The following is a 17,500-nucleotide window of genomic DNA, read 5'->3' on the forward strand; positions in this document are numbered from 1 at the left end:
GACCAGGACGGGTCCAGAAGAACCAGGCTGACAGTACTGACCAGGGAACCGGAACTGGCCCAGGATGGGTCCAGAGACCAGGTCCTCCTGGTGTGTCTCTGGTTCTGCAGGTTCCTCTGGACTCCAGGGAGGTGGAGCAGGTGGAGGTTCTGACCCGGGGCCAGAGCACCAACCCACACTGGTTCTCCTGGAGGAAGAACCGGATCACGGCCTCCGTGGCCCACCGTGTCGCTAACAGCCGCTTTGCTAACGGCAGGAGCCAGACTCCGCCCCCTTCCTACCTGGCTGCCATCACAGGTAGGCCACGCCCCCTCACACCTGACAGGGACCGACACTGCCCCCTGTGAACTCACGGTGAAATGACCCCACAGGTGCAGGTCCAACCGTCCAGACCAGAGCCATGAGCTGGGGGGTCCAGATGGAGGCGGAGGCGGTGCGCCAATACCAGGTCTGGTTCTGCTTTGGTACCAGGTCTGGTTCTGCTTTGGTACCAGGACTGGTTCTACTTTGGGACCAGGACTGGTTCTACTTTGGGACCAGGTCTGGTTCTACTTTGGTACCAGGACTGGTTCTACTTTGGGACCAGGTCTGGTTCTACTTTGAGACCAGGTCTGATTCTACTTTGGCACCAGGTCTGGTTCTGCTTTGGTACCAGGACTGGTTCTACTTTGGGACCAGGTCTGGTTCTGCTTTGGTACCAGGTCTGGTTCTACTTTGGCACCAGGTCTGGTTCTGCTTTGGTACCAGGACTGGTTCTACTTTGGGACCAGGTCTGGTTCTGCTTTGGTACCAGGTCTGGTTCTACTTTGAGACCAGGTCTGGTTCTACTTTGGCACCAGGTCTGGTTCTGCTTTGGTACCAGGTCTGGTTCTGCTTTGGTACCAGGACTGGTTCTACTTTGGGACCAGGTCTGGTTCTGCTTTGGTACCAGGTCTGGTTCTACTTTGAGACCAGGTCTGGTTCTACTTTGGCACCAGGTCTGGTTCTGATTCAGGGCTCTGACTGGATGGAGAGCTGAAGACGCCCGGCGTCCCCCAGGAGCTGAGGACGGCGGCGGGACGCCCGGTCAGCGTCCAGCAGTGCTAACCAATGCTATCTTGTTCATGGACGCCCGGCGTCCCCCAGGAGCTGAGGACGGCGGCGGGACGCCCGGTCAGCGTCCAGCAGTGCGGCCTGTTCCTGGACGCCCGGCGTCCCTGGCTGGCGGCGAGTCCAGACGGCATCGTGACGGACGGCCAGCGGACGCTCTGCTTGGAGGTCAAGTGTCCATACAAGCACAGAAACAGATGGGTGGAGGACGCCTGCAGGGACGACCCCTCATTCTGTCTCCAGATCCAGGACCAGGACCAGGACCATGATGGACGGAGGCCCAGAGAGGTAGAAACTCACAATCACAGGAATGTCTGTCTCACTGCCACAACCTGTTTTCTCTCCTACTTGTCCCCCTTCTCTCTGTCTGATCTCTGCTTGTCCATCCTTGTCCCTCTTGTCTAGTGTGTGTTATCTCTGGTCTGTCCCTGGGTGTCCCAGCCTCCAGTGTACCAGCTGAAGACGTCTCACAGCTACTTCACACAGGTCCAGGTCCAGCTGGCAGTGACGGGTCTCCAGCAGGGGGACCTGGTGGTCTTCACCCTGAAGGAGACGGTGGTGGTGCCCGTGACCTTTGACCCCGAACTCTGGGAAGAGACGGTGTCCAAGCTGGAGACGTTTTATAGGAATGCTGTCCTGCCACTTACTGGGACCGCTGCCACCTGCAGGCCAGAGCTGTAGGGGGACGGGGACATTGTCTTCTTGAAAAGCTGTTTTGATCAGGAGCAGCCAGCCACCGTCCAGGTAGCCCCTCCTTTGGCCCCGCCCACAAACAGCTGCAGGTAGAAGCTAGAGCTAAACACTCCAGAAGCAGCAGAGGAGTCTTGGTCTGAGAGGACTTTGTTTTAATGGGAGTCTAAACCAGACTCTAAACCGGGGGGGGGGGGGGGGGGGGGGTGGCTGGATCAGCTGCTACGCTCCTAATAAAGCCAATGTGGGAACTGGAAGCAAAATATTCAGATTGATGTGCTTTTATATTAGTTTCTGAAGCATTAGTGAGGCTCATGTTACAAAGTTGTGCTGATAGGGACTGGAGATCAAAGGTGGGCTTTGCAGAGGGTTTAGGGTTTAGAGGTTAGGGTTTAGAGGGTTAGGGTTTAGGGTTTAGAGGGTTAGGGTTTAGAGGGTTAGGGTTAGGGTTTAGAGGTGATCTTTTATTAATGTCTATAGTTCAATGTGGTTGGGGTTATTCTCTTGTCTGCTACTAGTTGTGATCATTGTAGAGGTGATTAGATGATGTGACCTCACATAGAGAAGGTTAGGGTTTAGAGGGTTAGGGTTTAGGGTTTAGAGGGTTAGGGGTATTCTCTTGTCTGCTACTAGTTGTGATCATTGTAGAGGTGATTAAAGGATGTGACCTCACATAGAGAAGCTTAGGGTTTAGAGGGTTAGGGTTTAGGGTTTAGAGGGTTAGGGTTTAGGGTTTAGAGGGTTAGGGTTTAGGGTTTAGAGGGTTAGGGTTTAGGGTTTAGAGGGTTAGGGTTTAGAGGGTTAGGATTTAGGGTTTAGAGGGTTAGGGTTTAGAGGGTTAGGGGTATTCTATTGTCTGCTACTAGTTGTGATCATTGTAGAGGTGATTAAAGGATGTGACCTCACATAGAGAAGGTCAGAGTCACCCAGGCTGGGTTAGGGTTAGGGTTAGGGTTAGGGTTAAAGGATGTGACCTCACATAGAGAAGGTCAGAGTCACTCGGGCTGGGTTAGGGTTAGGGTTAGGGTTAAAGGATGTGACCTCACATAGAGGTCAGAGTCACTCAGGCTGGGTTAGGGTTAGGGTTAGGGTTAAAGGATGTGACCTCACATAGAGAAGGTCAGAGTCACTCAGGCTGGGTTAGGGTTAGGGTTAAAGGATGTGACCTCACATAGAGGTCAGAGTCACTCAGGCTGCTCTCAATCCTTTATTTGCCGTTACATTTCTTTGTAAAGAATCTTGAGAGCAGCTGATGAAAACATTGAGACAATAAGTTTCACTAACTTTCTGCAGCAGCAGAGTCACAGCTTCTTGTTGCTTTGCTTGAACTGTCTCTCCGTAACTTAGCAACAGATAGAATGTAAACAATAGCACATGGCTCCTCGTCTTCTTCAACTTGTCCCAAATACTGTTTGGTTTATTGATTAGTTGACCCTCAAAGGAAAAATCCTAAAAACCCTTCAAATCCATCCACATTTAGCACTTTGATGCTGCATTCACCTGGTGTATTACAGAGTATTGGACGGTATGGCCATACTGGTCTTGGTGTGTGACACACCCAGAGAAACGGCGAACACATGAGCAGCAACAGGAAGTGGCTGAAGGAGGCACTCTTGTCGCCGCCTCACGTTCTGCACATGTGCAAACAAGTACATTTCTTCTTCTTTTGTCTGATGGAACAGATGGAAACTAGCCTGGAGCGAAATCCTGCATGTTTACAATCACCTGGTGAAGACATGGCTCACTTATTAGCCTGTATGGTGGGGGGCAGGAAGCCCCTCCCCCATTAGCCTGTATGGTGGGGGGCAGGAAGCCCATGGACAAATGGAACAGGAAGTGACAACACTGTCGCTGTGATGAAACAGGACGTGAACCAGGTTGGGGTGTGACCGTTTATTTGATCTCTGTGTACATTGATAAAAACATTGGATACAAAACAGAATCCAATCTGATGAGAAACTGACCACAGATCCATTTCAAATAAAGACTGATTGGCTCCTGATGGCCCCGCCTCCTCAGTTCACTGTGACATCACCAGGAGAAGCAGCCAATCAAATGGCAGATGACCAGAGCCACAGGTGAGAGTCCAGGGGAAGAAAAATCCTTAGAGCCACTGTGACTATGGAGGTGTGGTTAATGACAGGGGGCGGGGCCTCACAGGTAACCCTCCTTTCTGAACTGTTCGTGCAGGATGTCCCGGTATTCGTCAAAACCGCCGTCGATGCGCCGCACCTTCCCACTCTCACACACCCACAGCTCCTTACACACCAACCGGATGAGACGCTCGTCGTGAGACACCAGGATGACTCCGCCCTGAAACCATGACGACACTTCAGGACGCCGTCTTCCAGCCCAATGGTCAGACAAGAACAATGAAATGGTCAGAAACACTCACCCTGAACTTGTTGAGGGCGTTGGCCAGCGCCTCGATCGTCTCCATGTCCAGGTGGTTGGTGGGTTCATCCAGAACGTAGAAGTTTGGACTGAGGAAGACATCAAAGTGGTATGAAGGACGGTCTACACACATCCAGTCACTGGACACCAGGACATGAAGGACGGTCTACACCACATGTGTGGAACTCCGGTCCTGGAGGGCCGCAGCCCTGCAGGTTCTCCACGTCTCCCTGCTTCCACACAGCTGATGGCAATGAGCAGCTGGTTCTCTGGCTTTGTGCTGAAGGTGGTGAGGAACCATCAGGACGTTCAGCGGGAGACGTGGAAAACCTGCAGAGCTTCGGCCCTCCAGGATCTGAGTTTGACACTCCTGGTCTACGCACATCCAGTCACTGGACACCAGGACATGAAGAAGGGTCCACAAATGTCCAATCACATGGAGCCACACCCAGTACAGCCCTCATGGACCCTTCACCATCAACTACTACAGTCTTTACTTTCTTGGCACATCTCTGCACACCACTGGCAACCTTGTCCAGTGTCTTGCTCAACGATACTTTGGCATATGGACAGAGATAATTGAACCTTCAACCTACCGATTGACAGACGACCCGCTGTCCTGAGCGAGCCACCTGGGGTCCAGAACCCAGGTCCTTCTAGAACCAGATACCTTGTAGTGTTAAATAAAAACGTCCACCTCCAGGAAGACCTCAACCCAAATAGACCTAACCCTAACCATAACCCTCCACCCAAAATAGACCTAACCCTAACCCTCCACCCAAATAGACCTAACCCTAACCCTCAACCCAAATAGACCTAACCCTAACCCTAACCCTCCACCCAAATAGACCTAACCCTAACCCTCCACCGAAATAAGAAACCCCATCCTATTGTTGTGCAGTCCTAACAGTCGGGGCCAGGGGTAACGGTCGGGGCCAGTGGTAACAGTCGGGGCCAGGGTAACGGTCGGGGCCAGGGGTAACGGTCGGGGCCAGGGTAACGGTCGGGGCCAGGGTAACGGTCGGGGCCAGTGGTAACGGTCGGGGCCAGGGTAACGGTCGGGGGCCAGGGGTAACGGTCGGGGCCAGTGGTAACGGTCGGGGCCAGGGTAACGGTCGGGGCCAGGGTAACAGTAAGTATACAGATGAAAGGTGTTTTCTTTTAGGGTGTTTGACTGTTGGCTGGAGCACAAAGTGGCCCTCAGGGGTAATAGTTGGCCCTGACCTCTGACCTTTGTGAGAGCGGCTTCATATGGTTACCATGGCATGGTCATCTGAGCGAAGGCCACCCGGCTCTTCTGCCCCCCCGACAGACTGGCGACCGGCCGAGTGGCGAGCTCTCCAGTGATACCGTACCCTCCCAGCTGGTGGCGGTACTCCTCCTCCGTCCGACCTGCCACACAAACACCAACCGTCAGAGCGGAGCACCGGGGCCGTCAGGCGGTGCCGGCAGCGGTTGCCATGGTTACCGGGGAACTTGTTGAGCAGCAGCTCCACGGAGCAGACGTTGAGGTCCAGCTGGTCAACGTGATGCTGGCTGAAGTAGCCAATCTTCAAGTTCCTGACGAGACACACAGACGCTCAGTGACTCCGCCTCCAACATGGCATCTGGCCAATCACATCACCAGACACTACTCATTACCCTGCTCCGATGTCAGCGCTACACCTGTCACCTCCATCAGCACCGTCAACGTCACGTTAGAAACAAACACAGCTCCCGGGGGAAGCAACACCCGGGGAGAGCAGCTCCCGGGGGGAGCCCCGGGGTGTTGCTCTCCCCGGGGGAGCAGCTCCCAGGGGGAGCAACACCCGGGGGGAGCAGCTCCCGGGGGGAGCCCCGGGGTGTTGCTCTCCCCGGGGGGAGCAGCTCCCGGGGTGTTGCTCTCCCCGGGGGAGCAACACCCGGGGGAGCAGCTGCCGGGGGGAGCCCCGGGGTGTTGCTCTCCCCGGGGGAGCAGCTCGAGCCCCACCCGGGACTCCCCGGGACTGGTTTTTGAGCAACACCTGGTTTATAGAGTTACAATAATTTGATATCACAGCTGATCACCTGTGTGCCTGTCTGACTCCGCCCACTGGGGTCAACTCGCCCATCAGCAGTTTGAGGACTGTGGTTTTTCCAGCTCCATTTTCCCCAACCTACACACACACACACACACACACACACACACACACACACACACACACACACACACACACACACACACACACACACACACACACACACACACACACACACACACACACCAAGTGACTAAGGTCATCTTGCCAAGAGGCGGGGTGACCGAGAGGCGGGGTGACTGAGAGGCGGGGGGTACCGAGAGGCGGGGGTACGAGAGGCGGGGTGACCGAGAGGCGGGGTGACCGAGAGGCGGGGTGACCGAGAGCCGAGACGCGGGGGGTACCGAGAGGCGAGAGGCGGGGTGACCGAGAGGCGGGGTGGCCGAGAGGTGGGGTGGCCGAGAGCCGAGAGGCGGGGTGACCGAGAGGCGGGGTGACCGAGAGGCGGGGGTGACCGAGATCCGAGACGCGGGGGTACCGAGAGGCGGGGTGACCGAGAGGCGGGGTGACCGAGATCCGAGAGGCGGGGTGACCGAGAGGCGAGAGGCGGGGGTGACCGAGAGGCGGGGTGACCGAGAGGCGGGGGTACCGAGAGGCGAGAGGCGGAGTGACCGAGAGGCGGGGTGACCGAGAGCCGAGAGGCGGGGTGACCGAGAGGCGGGGGGGTACCGAGAGGCGGGGGGTACCGAGAGGCGAGAGGCGGGGGTACCGAGAGGCGGGGTGACCGAGAGGCGGGGTGACCGAGAGGCGGGGTGACCGAGAGGCGGGGTGACCGAGAGGCGGGGGTGACCGAGATCCGAGACGCGGGGGTACCGAGAGGCGAGAGGCGGGGGTACCGAGAGGCGAGAGGCGGAGTGGACCGAGAGGCGGGGTGACCGAGAGCCGAGAGGCGGGGTGACCGAGAGGCGGGGGTACCGAGAGGCGAGAGGCGGGGGGTACCGAGAGGCGGGGTGACCGAGAGGTGGAGAGGCGGGGTGACCGAGAGCCGAGAGGCGGGGGTACCGAGAGGCGAGAGGCGGGGGTACCGAGAGGCGGGGTGACCGAGAGGAGGGGTGACCGAGAGGAGGGGTGACCGAGAGGCGGAGAGGTGGGGTGACCGAGAGGCGGGGTGACCAAGAGGCGGAGAGGCGGGGTGACCGAGAGGCGGGGTGACCGAGAGGAGGGGTGACCGAGAGGAGGGGTGACCGAGAGGAGGGGTGACCGAGAGGAGGGGTGACCGAGAGGAGGGGTGACCGAGAGGAGGGGGCTACCGAGAGGAGGGGTGACCGAGAGGAGGGGTGACCGAGAGGCGGGGGTGACCGAGAGGAGGGGTGACCGAGAGGAGGGGTGGCCGGGTGACCGAGAGGCGGGGTGACCGAGAGGCGGGGTGACCGAGAGGAGGGGTGACCGAGAGGAGGGGTGACCGAGAGGAGGGGTGACCGAGAGGCGGAGAGGCGGGGTGACCGAGAGGCGCGGGGTGACCGAGAGGAGGGGTGACCGAGAGGCGGGGTGACCGAGAGGCGGGGTGATCGAGAGGCGGAGAGGCGGGGTGACCGAGAGGCGGAGAGGCGGGGTGACCGAGAGGCGGGTGACCGAGAGGCGGGGTGACCGAGAGGAGGGGTGACCGAGAGGCGGAGAGGCGGGGTGACCGAGAGGCGGGGTGATCGAGAGGCGGAGAGGCGGGGTAACCGAGAGGCGGAGAGGCGGGGTGACCGAGAGGCGGGGTGACCGAGAGGCGGGGTGACCGAGAGGCGGGGTGACCGAGAGGCGGGGTGACCGAGAGGCGGAGAGGCGGGGTGACCGAGAGGAGGGGTGACCGAGAGGCAGAGAGGCGGGGTGACCGAGAGGCGGGGTGATCGAGAGGCGGAGAGGCGGGGTGACCGAGAGGCGGGGTGACCGAGAGGAGGGGTGACCGAGAGGCGGGGTGAACGAGAGGAGGGGTGACCGAGAGGCGGAGAGGCGGGGTGACCGAGAGGAGGGGTGACCGAGAGGAGGGGTGACCGAGAGGCGGAGAGGCGGGGTGACCGAGAGGCGGGGTGACCGAGAGGCGGGGTGACCGAGAGGAGGGGTGACCGAGAGGCGGAGAGGCGGGGTGACCGAGAGGCGGGGTGATCGAGAGGCGGAGAGGCGGGGTGACCGAGAGGCGGGGTGACCGAGAGGCGGGGTGACCGAGAGGCGGGGTGACCGAGAGGCGGGGTGACCGAGAGGCGGGGTGACCGAGAGGCGGAGAGGCGGGGTGACCGAGAGGCGGGGTGATCGAGAGGCGGAGAGGCGGGGTAACCGAGAGGCGGAGAGGCGGGGTGACCGAGAGGCGGAGAGGCGGGGTGACCGAGAGGCGGGGTGACCGAGAGGCGGGGTGACCGAGAGGCGGGGTGACCGAGAGGCGGAGAGGCGGGGTGACCGAGAGGAGGGGTGACCGAGAGGCGGAGAGGCGGGGTGACCGAGAGGCGGGGTGATCGAGAGGCGGAGAGGCGGGGTGACCGAGAGGCGGGGTGACCGAGAGGAGGGGTGACCGAGAGGAGGGGTGACCGAGAGGCGGGGTGAACGAGAGGAGGGGTGACCGAGAGGCGGAGAGGCGGGGTGACCGAGAGGAGGGGTGACCGAGAGGCGGAGAGGCGGGGTGACCGAGAGGCGGGGTGACCGAGAGGAGGGGTGACCGAGAGGCGGAGAGGCGGGGTGACCGAGAGGCGGGGTGACCGAGAGGCGGGGTGACCGAGAGGCGGGGGTGACCGAGAGGCGGGGTGACCGAGAGGCGGGGTGACCGAGAGGCGGAGAGGCGGGGTGACCGAGAGGCGGGGTGATCGAGAGGCGGAGAGGCGGGGTGACCGAGAGGCGGGGTGACCGAGAGGAGGGGTGACCGAGAGGCGGGGTGAACGAGAGGAGGGGTGACCGAGAGGAGGGGTGACCGAGAGGCGGAGAGGCGGGGTGACCGAGAGGCGGGGTGACCGAGAGGCGGGGTGACCGAGAGGAGGGGTGACCGAGAGGCGGAGAGGCGGGGTGACCGAGAGGCGGGGTGATCGAGAGGCGGAGAGGCGGGGTGACCGAGAGGCGGGGTGACCGAGAGGCGGGGTGACCGAGAGGCGGAGAGGCGGGGTGACCGAGAGGCGGGGGTGATCGAGAGGCGGAGAGGCGGGGTGACCGAGAGGCGGGGTGACCGAGAGGCGGGGTGACCGAGAGGCGGGGTGACCGAGAGGCGGGGGTGACCGAGAGGCGGGGTGATCGAGAGGCGGAGAGGCGGGGTAACCGAGAGGCGGAGAGGCGGGGTGACCGAGAGGCGGAGAGGCGGGGTGACCGAGAGGCGGGGTGACCGAGAGGCGGAGAGGCGGGGTGACCGAGAGGAGGGGGTGACCGAGAGGCGGAGAGGCGGGGTGACCGAGAGGCGGGGTGATCGAGAGGCGGAGAGGCGGGGTGACCGAGAGGCGGGGTGACCGAGAGGAGGGGTGACCGAGAGGCGGGGTGAACGAGAGGAGGGGTGACCGAGAGGCGGAGAGGCGGGGTGACCGAGAGGAGGGGTGACCGAGAGGCGGAGAGGCGGGGTGACCGAGAGGCGGGGTGACCGAGAGGCGGGGTGACCGAGAGGAGGGGTGACCGAGAGGCGGAGAGGCGGGGTGACCGAGAGGCGGGGTGACCGAGAGGCGGGGTGACCGAGAGGCGGGGTGACCGAGAGGCGGGGTGACCGAGAGGCGGGGTGACCGAGAGGCGGGGTGACCGAGAGGCGGAGAGGCGGGGTGACCGAGAGGCGGGGTGATCGAGAGGCGGAGAGGCGGGGTGACCGAGAGGCGGGGTGACCGAGAGGAGGGGTGACCGAGAGGCGGAGAGGCGGGGTGACCGAGAGGCGGGGTGACCGAGAGGCGGGGTGACCGAGAGGAGGGGTGACCGAGAGGCGGAGAGGCGGGGTGACCGAGAGGCGGGGTGATCGAGAGGCGGAGAGGCGGGGTGACCGAGAGGCGGGGTGACCGAGAGGCGGGGTGACCGAGAGGCGGAGAGGCGGGGTGACCGAGAGGCGGGGTGATCGAGAGGCGGAGAGGCGGGGTGACCGAGAGGCGGGGTGACCGAGAGGCGGGGTGACCGAGAGGCGGGGTGATCGAGAGGCGGAGAGGCGGGGTGACCGAGAGGCGGAGAGGCGGGGTGACCGAGAGGCGGAGAGGCGGGGTGACCGAGAGGCGGGGTGACCGAGAGGCGGGGTGACCGAGAGGCGGGGTGACCGAGAGGCGGGGTGACCGAGAGGCGGGGTGACCGAGAGGCGGAGAGGCGGGGTGACCGAGAGGAGGGGTGACCGAGAGGCGGAGAGGCGGGGTGACCGAGAGGCGGGGTGATCGAGAGGCGGAGAGGCGGGGTGACCGAGAGGCGGGGTGACCGAGAGGAGGGGTGACCGAGAGGCGGGGTGAACGAGAGGAGGGGTGACCGAGAGGCGGAGAGGCGGGGTGACCGAGAGGAGGGGTGACCGAGAGGCGGAGAGGCGGGGTGACCGAGAGGCGGGGTGACCGAGAGGCGGGGTGACCGAGAGGAGGGGTGACCGAGAGGCGGAGAGGCGGGGTGACCGAGAGGCGGGGTGACCGAGAGGCGGGGTGACCGAGAGGCGGGGGTGACCGAGAGGCGGGGTGACCGAGAGGCGGGGTGACCGAGAGGCGGGGTGACCGAGAGGCGGAGAGGCGGGGTGACCGAGAGGCGGGGTGATCGAGAGGCGGAGAGGCGGGGTGACCGAGAGGCGGGGTGACCGAGAGGAGGGGTGACCGAGAGGCGGGGTGAACGAGAGGAGGGGTGACCGAGAGGCGGAGAGGCGGGGTGACCGAGAGGCGGGGTGACCGAGAGGCGGGGTGACCGAGAGGCGGGGTGACCGAGAGGCGGGGTGACCGAGAGGCGGGGTGACCGAGAGGCGGAGAGGCGGGGTGACCGAGAGGCGGGGTGATCGAGAGGCGGAGAGGCGGGGTGACCGAGAGGCGGGGTGACCGAGAGGAGGGGTGACCGAGAGGCGGGGTGAACGAGAGGAGGGGTGACCGAGAGGAGGGGTGACCGAGAGGCGGAGAGGCGGGGTGACCGAGAGGCGGGGTGACCGAGAGGCGGGGTGACCGAGAGGAGGGGTGACCGAGAGGCGGAGAGGCGGGGTGACCGAGAGGCGGGGTGATCGAGAGGCGGAGAGGCGGGGTGACCGAGAGGCGGGGTGACCGAGAGGCGGGGTGACCGAGAGGCGGAGAGGCGGGGTGACCGAGAGGCGGGGTGATCGAGAGGCGGAGAGGCGGGGTGACCGAGAGGCGGGGTGACCGAGAGGCGGGGTGACCGAGAGGCGGGGTGACCGAGAGGCGGGGTGATCGAGAGGCGGAGAGGCGGGGTAACCGAGAGGCGGAGAGGCGGGGTGACCGAGAGGCGGAGAGGCGGGGTGACCGAGAGGCGGGGTGACCGAGAGGCGGAGAGGCGGGGTGACCGAGAGGAGGGGTGACCGAGAGGCGGAGAGGCGGGGTGACCGAGAGGCGGGGTGATCGAGAGGCGGAGAGGCGGGGTGACCGAGAGGCGGGGTGACCGAGAGGAGGGGTGACCGAGAGGCGGGGTGAACGAGAGGAGGGGTGACCGAGAGGCGGAGAGGCGGGGTGACCGAGAGGAGGGGTGACCGAGAGGCGGAGAGGCGGGGTGACCGAGAGGCGGGGTGACCGAGAGGCGGGGTGACCGAGAGGAGGGGTGACCGAGAGGCGGAGAGGCGGGGTGACCGAGAGGCGGGGTGACCGAGAGGCGGGGTGACCGAGAGGCGGGGTGACCGAGAGGCGGGGTGACCGAGAGGCGGAGAGGCGGGGTGACCGAGAGGCGGGGTGATCGAGAGGCGGAGAGGCGGGGTGACCGAGAGGCGGGGTGACCGAGAGGAGGGGTGACCGAGAGGCGGAGAGGCGGGGTGACCGAGAGGCGGGGTGACCGAGAGGCGGGGTGACCGAGAGGAGGGGTGACCGAGAGGCGGAGAGGCGGGGTGACCGAGAGGCGGGGTGATCGAGAGGCGGAGAGGCGGGGTGACCGAGAGGCGGGGTGACCGAGAGGCGGGGTGACCGAGAGGCGGAGAGGCGGGGTGACCGAGAGGCGGGGTGATCGAGAGGCGGAGAGGCGGGGTGACCGAGAGGCGGGGTGACCGAGAGGCGGGGTGACCGAGAGGCGGGGTGATCGAGAGGCGGAGAGGCGGGGTGACCGAGAGGCGGAGAGGCGGGGTGACCGAGAGGCGGAGAGGCGGGGTGACCGAGAGGCGGGGTGACCGAGAGGCGGGGTGACCGAGAGGCGGGGTGACCGAGAGGCGGGGGTGACCGAGAGGCGGAGAGGCGGGGTGACCGAGAGGAGGGGTGACCGAGAGGCGGAGAGGCGGGGTGACCGAGAGGCGGGGTGATCGAGAGGCGGAGAGGCGGGGTGACCGAGAGGCGGGGTGACCGAGAGGAGGGGTGACCGAGAGGCGGGGGTGAACGAGAGGAGGGGTGACCGAGAGGCGGAGAGGCGGGGTGACCGAGAGGAGGGGTGACCGAGAGGCGGAGAGGCGGGGTGACCGAGAGGCGGGGTGACCGAGAGGCGGGGTGACCGAGAGGAGGGTGACCGAGAGGCGGAGAGGCGGGGTGACCGAGAGGCGGGGTGACCGAGAGGCGGGGTGACCGAGAGGCGGGGTGACCGAGAGGCGGGGTGACCGAGAGGCGGGGTGACCGAGAGGCGGGGTGACCGAGAGGCGGAGAGGCGGGGTGACCGAGAGGCGGGGTGATCGAGAGGCGGAGAGGCGGGGTGACCGAGAGGCGGGGTGACCGAGAGGAGGGGTGACCGAGAGGCGGGGTGAACGAGAGGAGGGGTGACCGAGAGGAGGGGTGACCGAGAGGCGGAGAGGCGGGGTGACCGAGAGTCGGGGTACCTACAATGCAGATGCGAGACTCCAGGTCAGCTGACAGGTTGAGTCCAGAGAAGAGCGGCTGCTCTCGACTGTAGTGAAACTCCACCTCGTCCAACTGCAGGATGGGAGGAGACAACTTCTCAAAGTTGTCTGGAAACCTACACACACTCACCAAGTGTCAACAACAACAACAACAACATGAACAGCAACAACACAACTTGGTCTCCTACCTCAGTGTGACCTCCGTCTCCTTCTCTAGGGGCTTCAGCTCCGGTCTACACACACACACACACACACACACACACACACACACACACACACACACACACACACACACACACACACACACACACACACACACACACACACACACACACACACACACACACACACACACACACACACACACACACACACACACACACACACACACACACACACACACACACACACACACACACACACACACACAGGTTGAGTGCAGGTGCTGCAGACACTTTGGTGTAGTTTGTCTTGTGTCCAACAGAGGGCGCTGCAGGACAGTCATGTGGAGCCCAGACAGTTACTGACGGCTTGTTTGAACAAGTGTTGAAGCTCAAGTTCTGAGAAGTGTCAGCCCAACGACAGACACACAGCGACAGACACACAGCGACAGACACAACGACAGACACACAACGACAGACACACAGCGACAGACACACAGCGACAGAAACAACGACAGACACACAACGACAGACACACAACGACAGACACACAACGACAGACACACAAGTAGACGACGACACTCAGTCTCTCCAACAGCTTCAGTTTGCTCTGGACACAGCGACAGACACAACGACAGACACACAAGTAGACAACGACACCCACAGTCTCTCCAACAGCTTCAGTTTGCTCTGGACACAGCGACAGACACAACGACAGACACACAAGTAGACGACGACACTCACAGTCTCTCCAACAGCTTCAGTTTGCTCTGGACTTGCGCTGCCCGGTTAGCATTGTAGCGAAACCTGTCAATGAACACCTGAAACACAGTCATTCAATGAAACCTCCAAACAACCACGTCTTCTTCATCACCATCACCATCATCACACCTCCGACATGATGTGCCGTCTGTACTGCAGGTGACAAGTACCTGGATGTGCTGTCTGTACTGCAGCTGGGCCTCATACTCTCTCTGTTGGTTCTTCAGTCGGTCTTCTTTGGTTTTGATGAAGTTCTCGTAGTCGCCACGGTAACTGTCCAGCCTCTGTGAGTGCAGGTGGATGATGTCGGTGACCACGGCGTTCAGGAAGTTCCTGTCGTGGGAAACTACCAATATGGTGGATTGCCACGTCTGAGGGAGGAGGCGGAGTTAGAGGGCGTGGCTCAGACCAGAATCTAGTGTGACCAATGAGGGCGTGGCTCAGACCTGAAGGTAGTTCTCCAACCAGAGGATGGCTCTGACGTCCAGCATGTTGGTGGGTTCTGAAACACACACACACACATCAGCAGCAGCAGCAGCAGCAGCAGCAGCAGCAGCAGCAGCAGCAGCAGCCCCCCCCCCCCCCCCTCCCCCCTCCTCACCATCAAGCAGCAGGAGATCTGGCCTGGAGACAAGAAGGGAAAGAACAGTGAGACACCTGAACCTCTGCGGACCTTTGAGGTAAGGTCAGGGTCTGTGGCCAGCTGGGGCAGTGGGGCAGACTCACCGGGCAAACAGCGCTCTGGCCAGAGCGAGCCTCATCCTCCAGCCTCCAGAGAATTCCCTGCAGAGACAGAGCAGCTGAGCAAGGCACTGACGGAGCTGAGAGGACAGTGGGACTGACAGGTGACTCACCTGGTGGCCTGCTGTTGCATTCTGGGAGAAAAACCCAGACCGGCCAGGATGACGGAGGCTCTGATTGGACAACAGAAATGTCAATCATAAAATCTGCATTTGGATCTACTTTATTTAAGTCAGTCACATTTCCCCGGTCACCATGGAAACCAAAAGAGAGGCGTTACCTGGCGGGAGCTTTGTCCGCCTCCATCTCCTCCAGCTTGACGTAGATCTCTGACAGCCGTACGCTCTCCATCCCCTCCGCCCTGAGACACAGAGACCGGGTCAGGGACCAGAGACGAGGGACGGTCCATCCAGTATCGTCCTGGTTCTGATACCATCATAATTCACCCATCACAAATTTCCAATCCAACCTGCAGAGATTTCTGATCCATGAAGCCTCGTCACTTTTATTGCTCCAGTGTTTCCCTGCTGCAAACTGTGGACTGGATCCTGAAGGGAGTCGGTCTCAGTGGAGGAAGAGTCAGGATCCAGTCCACAGTTTGCCTCCAGCCAGGAGGCTCATAGCAGCATTGTGTCCTGCTGCTCATGGTAACATGTTGCTGTTTGGATGGAGCTCATGCTCAAAACGCTGCAACGGGCAATGTTTACCAAGCAACACAGCAACTGGCAAAACATCATAGCAACGTGCAATGTTTACCAAGCAACACAGCAACTGGCAAAACATCATAGCAACGTGCAATGTTTACCAAGCAACACAGCAACTGGCAAAGCATCATAGCAACGGGCAATGTTTACCAAGCAACACAGCAACTGGCAAAACATCATAGCAACGTGCAATGTTTACCAAGCAACACAGCAACTGGCAAAACATCATAGCAACGTGCAATGTTTACCAAGCAACACAGCAACTGGCAAAACATCATAGCAACGTGCAATGTTTACCAAGCAACACAGCAACTTGCAAAGCATCATAGCAACGGGCAATGTTTACCAAGCAACACAGCAACTGGCAAAGCATCATAGCAACGTGCAATGTTTACCAAGCAACACAGCAACTGGCAAAGCATCATAGCAACGTGCAATGTTTACCAAGCAACACAGCAACTGGCAAAGCATCATAGCAACGGGCAATGTTTACCAAGCAACACAGCAACTGGCAAAGCATCATAGCAACGTGCAATGTTTACCAAGCAACACAGCAACTGGCAAAACATCATAGCAACGTGCAATGTTTACCAAGCAACACAGCAACTGGCAAAGCATCATAGCAACGCGCAATGTTTACCAAGCAACACAGCAACTTGCAAAGCATCATAGCAACGTGCAATGTTTACCAAGCAACACAGCAACTGGCAAAACATCATAGCAACGTGCAATGTTTACCAAGCAACACAGCAACTGGCAAAACATCATAGCAACGTGCAATGTTTACCAAGCAACACAGCAACTGGCAAAACATCATAGCAACGTGCAATGTTTACCAAGCAACACAGCAACTTGCAAAGCATCATAGCAACGTGCAATGTTTACCAAGCAACACAGCAACTGGCAAAACATCATAGCAACGTGCAATGTTTACCAAGCAATACAGCAACTGGCAAAACATCATAGCAACGTGCAATGTTTACCAAGCAACACAGCAACTGGCAAAACATCATAGCAACGGGCAATGTTTACCAAGCAACACAGCAACTGGCAAAACATCATAGCAACGTGCAATGTTTACCAAGCAACACAGCAACTTGCAAAGCATCATAGCAACGGGCAATGTTTACCAAGCAACACAGCAACTGGCAAAGCATCACAGCAACGTGCAATGTTTACCAAGCAACACAGCAACTGGCAAAACATCATAGCAACGGGCAATGTTTACCAAGCAACACAGCAACTGGCAAAGCATCACAGCAACGTGCAATGTTTACCAAGCAACACAGCAACTGGCAAAGCATCACAGCAACGTCAAATGTTTGCAAAACAATACAGCAATGAGCAGTGTTGGCAAAGCAACGCAGCAACGTGGATGTAATCAAAGCAACGCAGCAACGTGGATGTAATCAAAGCAACCCAGCAATGTGGATGTTTTCAGGGAGGTCCCTGCTAACATCCACGTCCCCCCACCCCCAGGGTGAGGGAGGTCCAGGACCCCACCTCCCCCCACCCCCCAGGGTGAGGGAGGTCCAGGACCCCCCCCCCACCATCAGGCAGTGCTTCTTACATTCCATTGGCGATGCGAGCGTTGAGCCGCCGCTCCTCGCCCAACAGGTCCTCCCTCGCCGTGTCGCTCTGCAGGACACTCTGCAGCGCCGCCGTCTCGTCACCAGCTACTTCCTGTTCCACGTGCAGAATGGAGATGTGGGCGGGAACACGTAGGTTTCTGCTGGCCAACATCTTCAACAGCGTCGTCTTTCCCAGACCGTTACGACCAATCAGACCGTAGCGCCGGCCGGACGCCAGAGAGAGCTCCGCCCCCTGCAGCAAACACCTGCACATCAACAGATCCCCTGTAGCAAGGTGGAGTGTGCCGCCGCTGCACCCCCTGCTGGCCACCACAGGGACTTACCGCTCTCCGAAGGAAACGTCAAAGTTCTCGATGCGGATGTCATAACTGCGGTTCTTCCCCGATTGGTCCACTCGGTTGTCCTTCTTACTGCTGGCCTGACTAGCCGACGCCTCCTCGAGGACTCT

General features: G+C 60.7%; 2 protein-coding genes across 2 annotated transcripts in view; one reads left to right on the forward strand and one right to left on the reverse strand.

The window, feature by feature from the left end:
* The window catches only part of LOC308136823 (uncharacterized protein), a gene marked incomplete at its 5' end in the record, with an annotated part of 3,405 nt that extends 1,500 nt beyond the window's left edge, over positions 1-1,905 (forward strand). Inside the window, 4 exons of the mRNA XM_080505350.1 lie at positions 7-297; positions 372-448; positions 1,126-1,377; positions 1,531-1,905. Of these exons, the coding sequence (XP_080361476.1) occupies positions 7-297; positions 372-448; positions 1,126-1,377; positions 1,531-1,770 (860 nt within the window). The 3' untranslated portion in view covers positions 1,771-1,905. The remainder of the gene's footprint in view (positions 1-6; positions 298-371; positions 449-1,125; positions 1,378-1,530) is intronic.
* A 1,047-nt stretch (positions 1,906-2,952) lies between these two features.
* The window catches only part of abcf3 (ATP-binding cassette, sub-family F (GCN20), member 3), a 21,290-nt gene continuing 6,742 nt past the window's right edge, over positions 2,953-17,500 (reverse strand). The window contains exons 6-21 of the mRNA XM_080508297.1: positions 17,376-17,498; positions 17,031-17,297; positions 15,037-15,117; positions 14,870-14,929; positions 14,742-14,798; positions 14,617-14,639; positions 14,462-14,517; positions 14,186-14,386; positions 13,998-14,074; positions 13,281-13,325; positions 13,076-13,208; positions 6,220-6,308; positions 5,642-5,733; positions 5,433-5,565; positions 4,175-4,262; positions 2,953-4,092 (exon numbers count right to left, since the gene is read on the reverse strand). Coding sequence (XP_080364423.1) covers positions 3,934-4,092; positions 4,175-4,262; positions 5,433-5,565; positions 5,642-5,733; positions 6,220-6,308; positions 13,076-13,208; positions 13,281-13,325; positions 13,998-14,074; positions 14,186-14,386; positions 14,462-14,517; positions 14,617-14,639; positions 14,742-14,798; positions 14,870-14,929; positions 15,037-15,117; positions 17,031-17,297; positions 17,376-17,498 — 1,684 coding nt within the window. The 3' untranslated portion in view covers positions 2,953-3,933. The remainder of the gene's footprint in view (positions 4,093-4,174; positions 4,263-5,432; positions 5,566-5,641; positions 5,734-6,219; positions 6,309-13,075; positions 13,209-13,280; positions 13,326-13,997; positions 14,075-14,185; positions 14,387-14,461; positions 14,518-14,616; positions 14,640-14,741; positions 14,799-14,869; positions 14,930-15,036; positions 15,118-17,030; positions 17,298-17,375; positions 17,499-17,500) is intronic.

Source organism: Blennius ocellaris (assembly GCF_963422515.1).
Source record: "Blennius ocellaris genome assembly, chromosome: 2".
NCBI lineage: Eukaryota > Metazoa > Chordata > Actinopteri > Blenniiformes > Blenniidae > Blennius > Blennius ocellaris.